Raw genomic sequence first — 12,328 nt, forward strand, 5'->3', positions numbered from 1 at the left:
GTTTATCCACCGCGAGAGCAGTACGGGAGTTTCTCAGAAATCTGAAAACTAGGCTCTCACTGGTCCAAGAGCCCCACTACTGGATACAAATCCAAAGCTTTCTGGAGGGATCCCCACACCCCCAAGTCGGATGCAGCACCATTACAACAGCTGCGGTAAGGACTCTAGTGCTGTCCACCAGCAGAGGAAGGGTAAAGAAATGCATGCACCCACAACGGAATACTACGCAGCCACAAGAACAAACCCTGCCATTTGCAGCCATGTGTTCAGAACTAGAGAACGAGGGAAAAAAGCCAGGCACAGCAAGGTGAGTGTCATACTTCTCACGTGTATGTGGGACCTAAAAGAGTCGATTTCACAGAAGAGTAGAGTAGAAGAAAGGCCAACTGGGAGAAGACAGGAGGGTTGGGGCACGGAGGGAGGGTGAACAACGGGCAGGGACGCAGGAGTGCATCCTACTGGTTCCAGCCGGCAGTGACTGCAGCTCATGGGAGTTCATGTTTCACAAAGTTTGAAGGTCCCCAACACGAAAAAGATGCCTAAAGTGATGAAAATGCTAATTCCCCGATCATTCACACTGAACACAAGATTCAAACCATCACACTGTGCCTCCAAACGCCTATGTTGTGCCGATATTGAAGTATTTCTCACAGAAAGCTGTCCCACCTTCCCTCCGGGTTGTGTGCAAAGTGCACGTGGCCTAGCAGGACGCTCACTCCAAGGCCAGGTTTCCTGTGTGCACATTCTCAAGTCTGAGTAAGTTCCAACTCCGATCAGCCAGGACAGAGGAAGCCAACCACAGTGTGGGGTGCAGCTCCGTGGCTGCTGAGCCCCATGGAGTCCACATGGGCAAGCGGTGTGGGTGTGAGTGACACCTCAGGGACACAGCCACGTGGAACAGGAAACTTCCCAGGAAGAAGCCACAGTGCTCTTAGCCTTCGCTTGGGCTGTGAGCACCAGTTTCACCACCTTATCTGATAGCACATGCAGGCCCTGCACCCCTTATTCTTGCCCTTACACTTTTTTCTTTGCAGAGCTGGGAATTGAACCCAGTGCCTCCCCACTCCCCACCAATTTACAGCCAGACTCCGCTAGGGCACCAAACCGCCCAGGCAGGCCCTGAACTGTCAGCCTCCTAGAAGGCTTGAGTTACAGGCGTGTGTCAGCATGCCCTATCCTTACTTCATCTTTATGAAACGTAATCTGTCCCTTTGTAAACGTGAACTCAGACTGTTTCCAACCCACAAAAAAGCATCGAAGTGAAACTGACCAACCAGAAGCAATGTTAGAACACCCCGTGTGCCTTCATGCTGGGCACAGGATTCTCACAAATCCAGAGAGGCCCTAAGTCCAGACTCAGCCCCACTCCGGAAAGCCAGGCTCATGTGGATCTCTGCTGGGCAGAAGCTGCCAACTCAGGGGTCCGCAGGGCCGACAGGCAACCCTGGAAAGTGCTGGGCTGGAGCAGCCTCAGGCAGGCAGTCAGCTCCTCCACTACTTGGCCCTGCACAGGTCCCCGTAACGTGGGCTCCACGGATCAGAAGACATAGCCACCAAGCACACAGCAGAGGTCTCCACAAGACCCAGACTGCACCCAAGTTACAGTGTGAGCCAGTGGGAACCCAAGAGCAGCCCCAGGTCTCAAATTAACAATGGGCCCAAAGCCACACTGAAGCTCAGTTATAAGGACAAGAGGCCAGTCACCAGGCTTCCCGCTGGACAGAGAGGCCATCGGCAGGGCTGTGCAGGGGCTCGGAGGTGGAGGTGGTGGGCCATGCACAGCAGTCTTTGCCTGGTATGGAGTCGCGTGTAGGCACACGGGATAACACTACAGAACCACCCAAGGCCAGCACCGTGGGCTCTACCACAGGCTCTTCCAGCCTGAGCAAGGGGCAGGGTGAGGCCCTCAGGCCCAGGGTGCAGAGCAGAACGGTCTCTGAAGTCCACACGGCTGGGCCTCGGGTTGCAGAGTGACGTGAGTGCCCCTTGCCTGCTCTGGCACATGCACACATACGCACACTCTCTGCCTGGGGGACTTGTGGACTGCTCTGCCGCTCTGCCGGGCAGCCTTGGACAGGCAGGTGACACGCCCTGCCTGTGTGGCAAATGACGTAACAGCATCCAGAGTGATTGGGAAGCAGACTGGCATAACAGCAGCGGCAGATACGGGACACAGGCTTGGTGGGCAGATGCCAGCTGAGGTCAGCACCAGCTTACTTGGAGACTCAAGGGGCATCTGTGGTTTGGGGGTGAACAGCAGAGGGAAGAGGCATGAGAGGACAGCCCACAGACACGAGGGACAGGCTACGATGGACGGCAGGGAACCACAGCTTCAAAACAGACGGCACTTAAGGAGGTTGGCAAGGGGACAGGCCACAGGTTGGGTTCCTTTGAGGCTCATTTTCTTCATAAAAACTAAGTCATGATGACAGCTGGATAGTGGATGACAGCGGGGCGGCGCAGGGTGGTGTAGAGGCACTTCCTGCAGGCTGTGCCTGAGGCCATAGGCAAAGTGTCTGGCCACAGAAAGAGCTCACAGGGGCTGGGCCCAGTGTCTGAATGCTGCCCTGGCTCTGGAAGGCTAGCAGTGTGCATTAAGGAAACATCCATCCAGCGTCTGAACGCAGCTGGTGTCCACAGGCACAGCAGATGATAGGGACAGGCTCTAGGAACTTGCTGGCAGGGCCCATTCTGCAAACACTGGGAATGGCATCCGCTCTGGCCTCTGCCCGCTTGAGGGCCCAGGCCCTGGCAGATTCCCCAACCTGCAAGCATGGGTGAGGGCCCAGGCGAAGGGGGAGGGGCAGGAGGAGCCCATGCCCCACCACTCGTGCTGCCTGGGCCCTGAGGTCAAGGACGCTACTCCTCCCAGCCCTGTGATGGAAGCCAGCATGGGGCTCTCACCCCAGACAGGGCCCTGGGGTACCAGGTAAATGATCCCCAGAAGGGGAGGAGTAAACAAAGGCAACAGATGCTTCCACCTCATTGGGCAGTACAGGAGGGGTAAGGAGGGAGGGAGGAATATGGAACTAACAGAACTGAACACACGCCTACAGTGAGCCCTGCATCCCTGTACCTAGTCAAGGAGAACTTGTTAAAAATACGAAGTATAGGGGCTGGTGAGATGGCTCAGTGGTCTAAAGCACCTACTTAGAACAAGCTTAGCAAAGCACAGGGACCGCGGTTCAATCCCCCAGCACCACATGCCAGCCAGCCCCGCCCCCTGGTGGGCTGAGCTGGCTACACACACACACACACACACACACACACACACACAAATAAATAAATAAAATTAAAAAAAAATATATGAAGCATAGCACCAGCCAGACAGCTCAGCGGACTAAAGCGTCTGCTTAGGCAGAGCTCAGAGGCTGAGGTTCAATCCCCAGCGTGCTGTGCCAGCCCCACCCTCAGGGTGCACTGAGAAAGTGATTGAGACTGGGCATGGTGGCACGCACCTGTAATCCCAGCCCTTGAGAGGCTGAGAACAGGAGAATCACTATGAGTCTGATCTACGTAGTGAGACCCTGTAGACCCTGTACTAAATAATTTTTTAAAAAGCCTAAAGCAAGTCCCCTCCTTGGCAATTCAGCAAGTCACTGTCTCAAAATGAAAGCATGTGAAGGGCCGAGGAAGCAGCTCAGTGCTAGAGGCCGTGGGCCCAATGGCCCGTGCCACCAGGAGCCGACTCCACAAGGACCTGGGGTCTGCCCATTCGTCCCAAGTGCCAGCGTCTGGACGAGCTGCACAGGGCTCCACTGTCACCCAGGATGAGCTCAGAGGTCCCAGACTCCGAGGGCCCCCAACACACGAGGCGGTGGTACAGCCACAGGCTGGGCCGCCACCCCGCACTTGGTGCTCGGGAGGCAGCTGCTGAGTGCACGAGTCAGCGAGCGTGCGGTCACCCAGGCGTGGAGCTCCAGGAGCGGTAGGGGCTGCTGACCCCACAGCACGCTGCAGCCGGGCCCGGGCAGCTGGCAAAGGGCCCTTCACAGCCCGGCGTGTCAGCTAAAATCCTGGCTCAAAATTATTCTGCCCCATGCTGGGTGGTGCCATTTAGACAGTACTGCTCCAAAAGCCACTGCCAGCACGCACCTCTGAGCTGGACTCCAGCGGGCAACCTGAGACCAACAACCACATGCCCTCGAAGACCAACGAGGCCAAGGTGGGTACCAGGCTCAGCTCGGGGTCCCTGGCAGAACCCCTGCTGTCCATCATCACCGGGCTTGAATCCAGGTACTGGAAATGGTGACTGACACAAGCTGTGGGGACCAGGACAGGAAAATGTCCCAGCTGCGCTGAGTAGGGTTCTCCCTGGGGCAAATCTGCAAGACCGGCCTGAACTTTCCGGAGGCTTGGTGGGGAAAGCAGCAGCAGGCGGAGTTTAGGGCTCACTAGTAGAGAAGCCTTCGGGAGAGGGTCAGGACTCTCTGAAACCACATGAGAGGCTGGACAATAGCAGGGTCTCAGCCCCACGGGGGCTTGAGCAGGAGCCAGGCCACCCAGTTCAAGTCACAGCCCACGGCTGCCACCACCAAGCCTGCGTTTCTCATGCGCATGGGCAGGAGGTGGCAGCTCTGGTCCCCTGGCACCCGCACACAACAGCACTCTAGTGATCCTTAGGAGGCAGAAGCTGACTTCCTGATAGCCAGGTTATGCCTGAACATAAAGGATGAGCCCTGGCTGCCCTCTGCCCAGGGAGGAACAATCTTGGCCCTTCTGCTGACCACGCTGAGATGACCAAGAGCTGTCACGGAGATAAACGACAGGGTCAAAAGGCCTGCTTAGAAGTGGGATAAAGAATACAGATGCCCACTCATCACAACAAGCTGGTAGAGGCTGGCCTCACAACATGCCCCCTTCTGTGACCCAGACCACACATCACAACCAAGGCAGAAGCTAAATTAGGTTAAATTTTGTCAAAACAAAAAAGCTTTAAAGAAAGAAAGAGCACAAAAGCCTGCTGCTGTCTCTCCTGCACCACCCCACGGGGCACTTGTCTGCACCCTCACTGCCCACCAGTGAGAACAGTGAGTGCCAAGTCCCCCTGGCACCCCTCTTCTGGTGCCAGGAGCATCGCCACTACCTTCCCATGTGGGCTGTCGGTGCCAAAGCCGAGAAAATCCCTGGGGTAGGTAAGCTACCGGTCATCCAGGCATCCTCGCTCCCCTTCCCCAGGAGCCCTAACTCGAAGACAGACCGCAGCAGCTGCTGTCTGCGCAGGCGCAGGCGTTCCATGAACTACGGGAAAACGGCAGGCTCGGGGCCACAGCCACACGTGTGAGGACACTGGAGCCCAGAGGGATTTTTGAGTTTAACATTTAACTGCTTACAGGTTTATGTTTTGTGTTTCTTAAACTATGGACAACATGCCGAATGGCTTAAAAATAGAGGCTTCGTTTTCCTTTCCCGAGCCCAGCGGGCTGGTGGGGCCAGGGCTGCCTCCAAACCCACGGCCGCATCAACAGCTCGGAGCGGAGCCGCCACCTCCGCTGTGGGCGGGGATCTGCGATGCCCCCATTTCTATATTTAATCCCAGCTGACAGAACCTCCCGCAACAAGCAGGCTGCGGTAACTCCGTCCTGTCTTGCACACTCCACACCCCACCCTAGGCAGTGACCACGACCACAGCCATGGCCACAACTAGGTCCAGGTGAACAGTGAGCCATGCAGACACCTGCCTGGCTATGCCTGCAGGTCCTTGTGCCCCGAGCCCAAGAACTACAACCAAGGAACTCCTGGCATGCAAACCTTAATGAATACTATTAATAAGGATTATTTTTGGCAATTAATGCAGGGAGTAGTAAGGATGAGGAATACCTAAAGACAGTACAACAACAGAAGTGGGAGCTCTGGCCAAGCCCCAGGTGCGCCGGCAGGGCTCCCGCCAGCACAGGGGCAGAGGCGACGGGCTGCTGGTCCTGTTGCATTTCTCCCTCCTGTACACCTGCATGTGGAATTGGGAAGCTGCCAGGCACCAACAAGCAAGGGGCTCACCCAGGCGCCCCCTGCCTTGGAAGCCCAGTGAGAGGCCATGGCAGCAAAGCTGGGAACTGTGGGCAGGGTGCCGACAGCCACTGGGAGGCCCATGTTTCAGAGCAAGCTGCTGGCCATGCTAGGCAGGATGGATGTGGTCAGAGGACAAGGGCCACAGTCACCTCACCCACAGGATGCCAAGGAGGGGTGAAGGCAGGGAGTGCTCGCGCCCGAGGGCTGGCCAGGATCTCATGCAGATGCTTGGCACCGTGCCCTGAGGGTGAAGAGGAGGTGCACTGGGAGGGCCCCTGCTGAGAGGTGCCAGGAGGGCCAGCAGCCCGAGCGCTGAGTTCACACCCAGCCGGGAAGGGGTGGAGGCCCAGGGTTTCAGCTGGGTCACACCCCAGGCCCTGGGGCCTCTGGACAGATGGTAGCTCCTCTCTGGCGCCCCAGGTCAAGCACCAAGACTCCGCCAGAGTGAGAAGCCAAAGGAGAGCAGCTCTGACCCAGTCCCACCCTCAGCACAGGATGAGGACAGCGGGGCTCCGCACCCCCAGTCTGGGAGCTCCTCTGCAGCAGGCTGCCCGCCAAGGGCTTGGGTGCTACCCTGAGTGCAGTGGTGACAGGGACGGAGGTGTGGCCGTACCACCGCCTGTCTTCCAGGGACAGACAAGCCCCTTGGGTGCACAACACTGTCACAATGGCCCAAGGAGGCCTGGGTGCAGCGGCGCTCAGTGGGGTCTCATCATTCCTGCTGTCCTGGGCCAAGCCAGGCCTCTCTGCCCAGGTGCCACTCAGCCACTGTGCCCTCATTCTGCCTCTTCCCACCTGTTCCAGTGAAGCTGTGCGGCCTGGACCTCGGCCCCAAGGACTGTAGGACTCTGTTGTCTCCTAGCAGGTAAGGCCTGGAATGCTCCGTGGGGTCAGCTGGGAGGAGGGGGGTCCTGTCACGGGCCACAACCCTCCTCTACAGGGGACAGAGCTGAGCACAAGTCAGAGGCCTGCTGCCCGGGGTCACCCTGGTGCTGCCCTGAATGTAGGGCAAGGGCCAGTCTGTTTGCAGTGTGCAGCTCCAGAGCCTCGGGCCCTGCTCCCTTTCTTCACAGTCCTGAAGGGTGAGGGCCCTGCATGTGCCTGGGCTGGCCTGGCTTGATCAGGCCTTGGGTGATGGAGAGCGGCTCCTGCAGCAGGGAGGCCTCTGGGGAGACAAACCCTGGGGTGGCTGATGAGGGCAGCTGCAGGCCAGGGCGCGGCACCTTTCCCTGCAGATCCCAGTGGGTGTGGCTGCCCCACCTCCATGGAGAGGCCATGCAGGCTACACTGTCAGGGAGACTGAGACACACGGAGGGGGGGACAGCAAGAGACCAGCACAGTGGTCCTAGACTGGACTGGAGGTGAGAGCCGAGATCTAGATGTGTTGTCAAGGTGGCACTCGGACGACCCACTGACACAGCAGGGACACCTGTCGGGCCCCCACTGGACCTGAAGAGGACAGAGACCGCCTGCAACTGTTGTCCCTTGAGCCCTGGTTACCCAGTCAGGGCGCCTGCTGGCCAGCACTGATAAGCGCAGGAGCAGGGGGAGCCCTGGGACCCTGGCTGACAAGAGCCTTCAGGACAGTCACTGTCCTGTCCTTCGGTGAAAGCCCCAGGAAATGGGGCCCCGCAGAGTTGGCACTGCCCAGCTCCTGCAGGCTATTCCAGCTGGGGCATCTTCCACCCACAGATGCTGCAGCAGAAGGGCATCCCAGGGGCGCCTACTCACTTCCCAGCTAAGCGCCCACTTGGGGGTCACGGGACTCAGGGATGGAGGCAGAATCACTGCAGCCGCAGGTTCAGCAGCTCCTCACCCCCATCCTATGCCCCAAAGTCAGGTCTGTACAGCTGCAGGGTCAGAAGAAGGCACGAAGAAGAGGTACCAGCACAGGGTGGGGCAGGGGGCTGGCTCAGACTACCCGGTTCTGAGCCGTGGGGAACAGGATTTAGGGGCTCAGGCAGGGGCCGGGCGGCAGGGACCTAGGGCTGCGGCACAGGTGTGAAGACTGCCTCGGCCCGGGTCCTGCTTTCTCCTTCCTGTGGGAGGATTTTGTTACTTTTCCCAGTTCCAACACTTCAGTATTTTTAATTTTCCTTTTTAAGTAACACCATCTCAGAGCTACCCACTTTTCCTCTGGGACATCCGTGCCGCCTCGCTTCACCTCAACAGGAACCGTTCTCCCTGAGCCTGATCCTAGTGGGTCTGTGACCTTTGTGAAGAGGCCACTGAGGACGTGACCCACCGAACCAACCCAGGAGAAGATGTGGAGCCAGGCTGTCCTGGCCGAGAGAGGTGAATGGGGCCCAGGAGCACAGCCCCCAGCAGGGCGAGGGTGAGCTGCCCACTCTGGAGGAGGAGGGGGCAGGGCATGGGCTCTCCAGGAAAGCTGCATGCATACCAGTGGGCAGGCAGCCTGCATGCCAGGGCATTTCACAGGGGCGCTGGCCACATCAGGAGCTCATGGGGCTTCCAGGCAGTGGGAGACCAGGCACGCTGAGCCCCTCTGTCACCACGGCACCTAGAAAGGGAACCACAGTGCTCCACCCAGCATAACACTAGAAGTCAGACAGAGAGCGCTCCAAGGTCAGCAGAACCTCATAGGACACAGCCAGGGGCCAGAGCAGCTGATGCCATGGGGAGGGGGCGCTCAGTTCTGTTTTGTCAAAAGTTACTTTGCACCAGGTGAGGCTTGTTCATGCCTGCCAGGCCTAGCCGCTCCAGGGACGGGGGCAAGAGGCTCACAAACTCAGGCCACCTGAGCCATTCACCAACACTCTCAAAATAAAAAATAAAATAAATAAAAAATAAAAGTAAATAAATTTTTGGGCCAGGGAGATGGCTCAGTAGAATAAGCGCTTCCCTGGTAAGCACAAGGGCCTGAGTTCAATCCCCAGTTCCGCCAAATAAATAAATAAATAAATAAGCAAAATAAAAAATAAAAGGACTCCCTGGGCTCGATCCCCAGTACCACTACAGAGAGAGAGAGTCATTCCAAATTGTGCAATTGTTACCTTCCTGTGGCTGGGGTGAAACAGCCAACCCCCACCAGTTATGACTGTGTGTCACACTTTCGGAGGACCCGGTCCATCGCTGGCCAGCTCTAAGGCAGAAACTGCGCAGCGGAGGGAGAGGAAAGCCGCTCAGAGATGGGGGACAGGAAACAGACAGAAGAGAGGAGCCGAACATGCAGGGCCACAGCCGAGCCCCGCTTCCCAGCTGTCCAGTCTTTCCCATCCCTCTCCCAGTAAAAGCAGCCATGTCTGCGACCCAGGGAAGGGGAGCCGGGCAGGCGTCAGTGACCGCTGGCATCTCCCTTCCCAACCACAGGGAGCCCTCCCTGGCCACCACAGATCCCACGAGTCTGTCACCCCCTTGCCCAGGCCAGCAGCCTGTGCAGGTCTCGGCCGTCGGGACATGGGGGCTGGCGGCCAGGCTCCAACAGGGCCCACTGCAGGCCCCTGTGCAGCCGGCTGCGACCGCATCACAGCTCGGCCAGACTCTCGCTCAAGCAGTCCCAGACGTCGCTCTCCACCAGCAGCACCCTACAGAGGACAGAGCGCAGCCGCGGCTCCACGTGCTCGCCACGCCCTTTTCCTCTCACTCGCTCCTGCTGAGTTACCGGGCACAGAGAGATGAGCACGTTCAGTATTAGCAGGCGTCTTTTTATAAATTGTGCACGCAGGACACCTGTGACAGCAGGCAGAAAGGGTCACAAAAACAGCGCACACTTCTAACATTCACTTTTAAAAGTGTCTGAGGGCGGGCTCGGTGGCCGACGCCTGCAACCCAGCCATTCCAGAGGCTGAGGCAGGAGGATCCCAAGCTTGAGCCCCACCCGGGCCAACACAGCGACACACCGAGGTCTCAAAGAAACCTTTGAGCACCGATACCAAAGGGAGCGGCCTGGACCACACAAACGTGTTTTCCAAAGATCCTGCACAGCTGGCCCCCCGAAGGCAGCTTTCACACAGGAACGAAGAGGCCGCGCTCAGTGGAGGACTCCCAACATGGAGGCGGGAGGGTGCTAGCACAGCACTCCCCAAGCTCCAGCAGAACGGGGGATCAAGCTCAGGCTGAATTCCTCTCACAATGGACGCTGCCCTGCTGGGCTCAGAGGAGGGCTGCCGCCACCTGGAACAGCGGGCGGAGGAGATGGGCCGGCAGGCTCAGGCGAGTCTTCAGCGTGGAAGCACCCCGTTAGGGCAGAGCTCCCTACCCCAGGACCAAAGTTAGTCAGATTTCAGGGCACTATAACCAGTGTGTTGCAGAAAGATGAAAATGAAAAAAGAGAAAAACAAGGACATTCGTGTTTTGAAAAGAAACAAACTTTAAAAAAATAGCCCTGCAATTGGGGTGAACTCTCTAAGGGCCTCTTGCCCTTCACCCCAAAGTCTCTACCCCTCACTCCCCAGCACCGGCCCTGTGCCTCTCTGACTCCACGCGAGGCACCTGAGCCACAAGGAAAGAGCCGGTCCCGGCTGCAGAAGAGCCGCGGGTAGAAACATCCAGGTAACCTGCACTAGAGGTGGTGCAGTTTGAGCTGAGTTTTGAAGGATGAATAGGGGCTCCCTGAGCAGAGAGGAAAGCAACGGGCATCAGGGAACGACAGCGCGAATGACTGCATTGTGCAAAAATGCCTTTTGTGCGAGGAGAAGGACGAGCAGCTGCTTGGGGTGCCAGGAAGGCTGTCCCACACTTGGGGACCCACCACGCCCTTCACGCTTCTCCTACCCCCTGTGCTACTTGTTTTTTCCCTCAAATTGCTTTAAAAGTTCATATTATCCTCAGCCAAAATGCGCACAGCCAGGAAGCTACAGCACTGGCACGGCCACTGATATAACCCTATTATTAGGGTAAAAACTGTCCCCTGTGAGCTGAGCAGGTCGCCTTGCACTCCAGCCTCACTCCCAGACGCAGAAGACCTGGGCCAGACAGGAGCCTGGAGGCCCACGGGAGGAGCGGCATCTGTGTCAACTCAGAAAAGGCCACCACACCCACGTGCTGGTGTGCAGTGAGAACAACAAACACCATGAAAAGAGGAGAAGGCAGCCCAGGGCCGCGCAGCCCTCACTAGACCAAGGCCTCAGCCCTCTGTTATTCCAATTAAAACAAGCACCAACTTAGTTCAGTGTTTTCTGTGTAAGCTTCAATGCCTGGATTTACACTTCACTAAGCACAAGAGCTGAAACTAGGCCAGGCGGCTACCCAGCTTCCCAGGGCCTCATGGGCAGCGGCCAGCGTGACCCGGCCCGTCCTTACCTCCATGCACGAAGCCATGCAGGGTGCAGTCCGAGGGCCCCACCAGGTGGATCAGGCTCGACTGGCTGTAGCTCACAGTGTTGGGCTCTGGAATAGCAAAGGAGAGGGGTGAGGGGTGGATGGACATGTCCTGCAGCCCGGCACAGCCAACAGCGCAAGCACCAGTATCTGTGTGTCCCTGAAGGTAGCAGAGACACTGAAGGCGGCCGACTGCCACCGACAGAGACAGGGCAGAGGTCTCAGGCTGCAACTGGTGGAGAGGACGCCCTCCAAGGCTGAGCGGCACTGTGGCTGTCCGTCCCAATGCACCCGAGGACAGCAGGGCCCACAAGATCCTTCCTGGCTGTGGGCAGAACCACAAGGCAGGCACAGCCTCCAGGTGCCAGGCTGTGTCTGACAGTCACGCACCAGACCCTCACCTCCACTGTTATCAAAAGTGCCTCTGCGTGGCCAGCACCCTCCTAAACTCTCCCAGAGCAGCAAGGATCTGCGCAGAGGTTGGCCATGTGGTACTGGTCATCCTCCCCGCCCGGCAAGGTTAGGGGGTCCACACAGCCCATGCCCGAGCCTTCCTGCAGGCCCAGGCCTCCACCAACTCCTGCTCAGGCAGCTGGGGCTCAGCGGGGGCCCAGCCTCGCCAGACCCTAGCAAGGACAAGCAGCAAGGACGCTGCTGGACAGAGAGCGTGCCCAGGCCAGGTCATCCTGCCTCTCCTGAGGGTCAGTGTCCCTTCAGAGGCTCCCGTGCCCCTCCTGTGTCCCTTCTCAGCTCCTGGGGCCAGGCTTAGTTTCCCAGTGTGATTATATACACATATGGATCTTCATGTTTTGATTTGGATTTTGAACTTCTGGGGTTCAAACCCAGAGAGTGCTGAGCTACATCCCTAGCCTCTGAATTCTTTTTTTTTTTAATGAGACAAGATGTACCTGTTCCTTATTATGCCTAAGATGTTTGAAATGCAGTGAGATAGTGAGGTTAAGATTGATAGCCCAAATCGTTTGTTAATAACAATAAGCTTTTCTTCTGGATGGTTAACAACCTAAGTTTGCAGACCAAA

General features: G+C 57.7%; 1 protein-coding gene across 1 annotated transcript in view; it reads right to left on the minus strand.

Annotated features, from left to right (window-relative positions):
* Positions 1 to 12,328, minus strand: part of Acot7 (acyl-CoA thioesterase 7) — a 42,051-nt gene that overhangs the window by 16,038 nt on the left and 13,685 nt on the right. The window contains exon 6 of the mRNA XM_004639709.3: positions 11,272 to 11,358. Coding sequence (XP_004639766.1) covers positions 11,272 to 11,358 — 87 coding nt within the window. The remainder of the gene's footprint in view (positions 1 to 11,271; positions 11,359 to 12,328) is intronic.

The sequence above is a fragment of the Octodon degus genome, unplaced genomic scaffold (genome assembly GCF_000260255.1).
Source record: "Octodon degus isolate 3935 unplaced genomic scaffold, OctDeg1.0 scaffold00113, whole genome shotgun sequence".
NCBI classification, from domain to species: Eukaryota; Metazoa; Chordata; class Mammalia; order Rodentia; family Octodontidae; genus Octodon; species Octodon degus.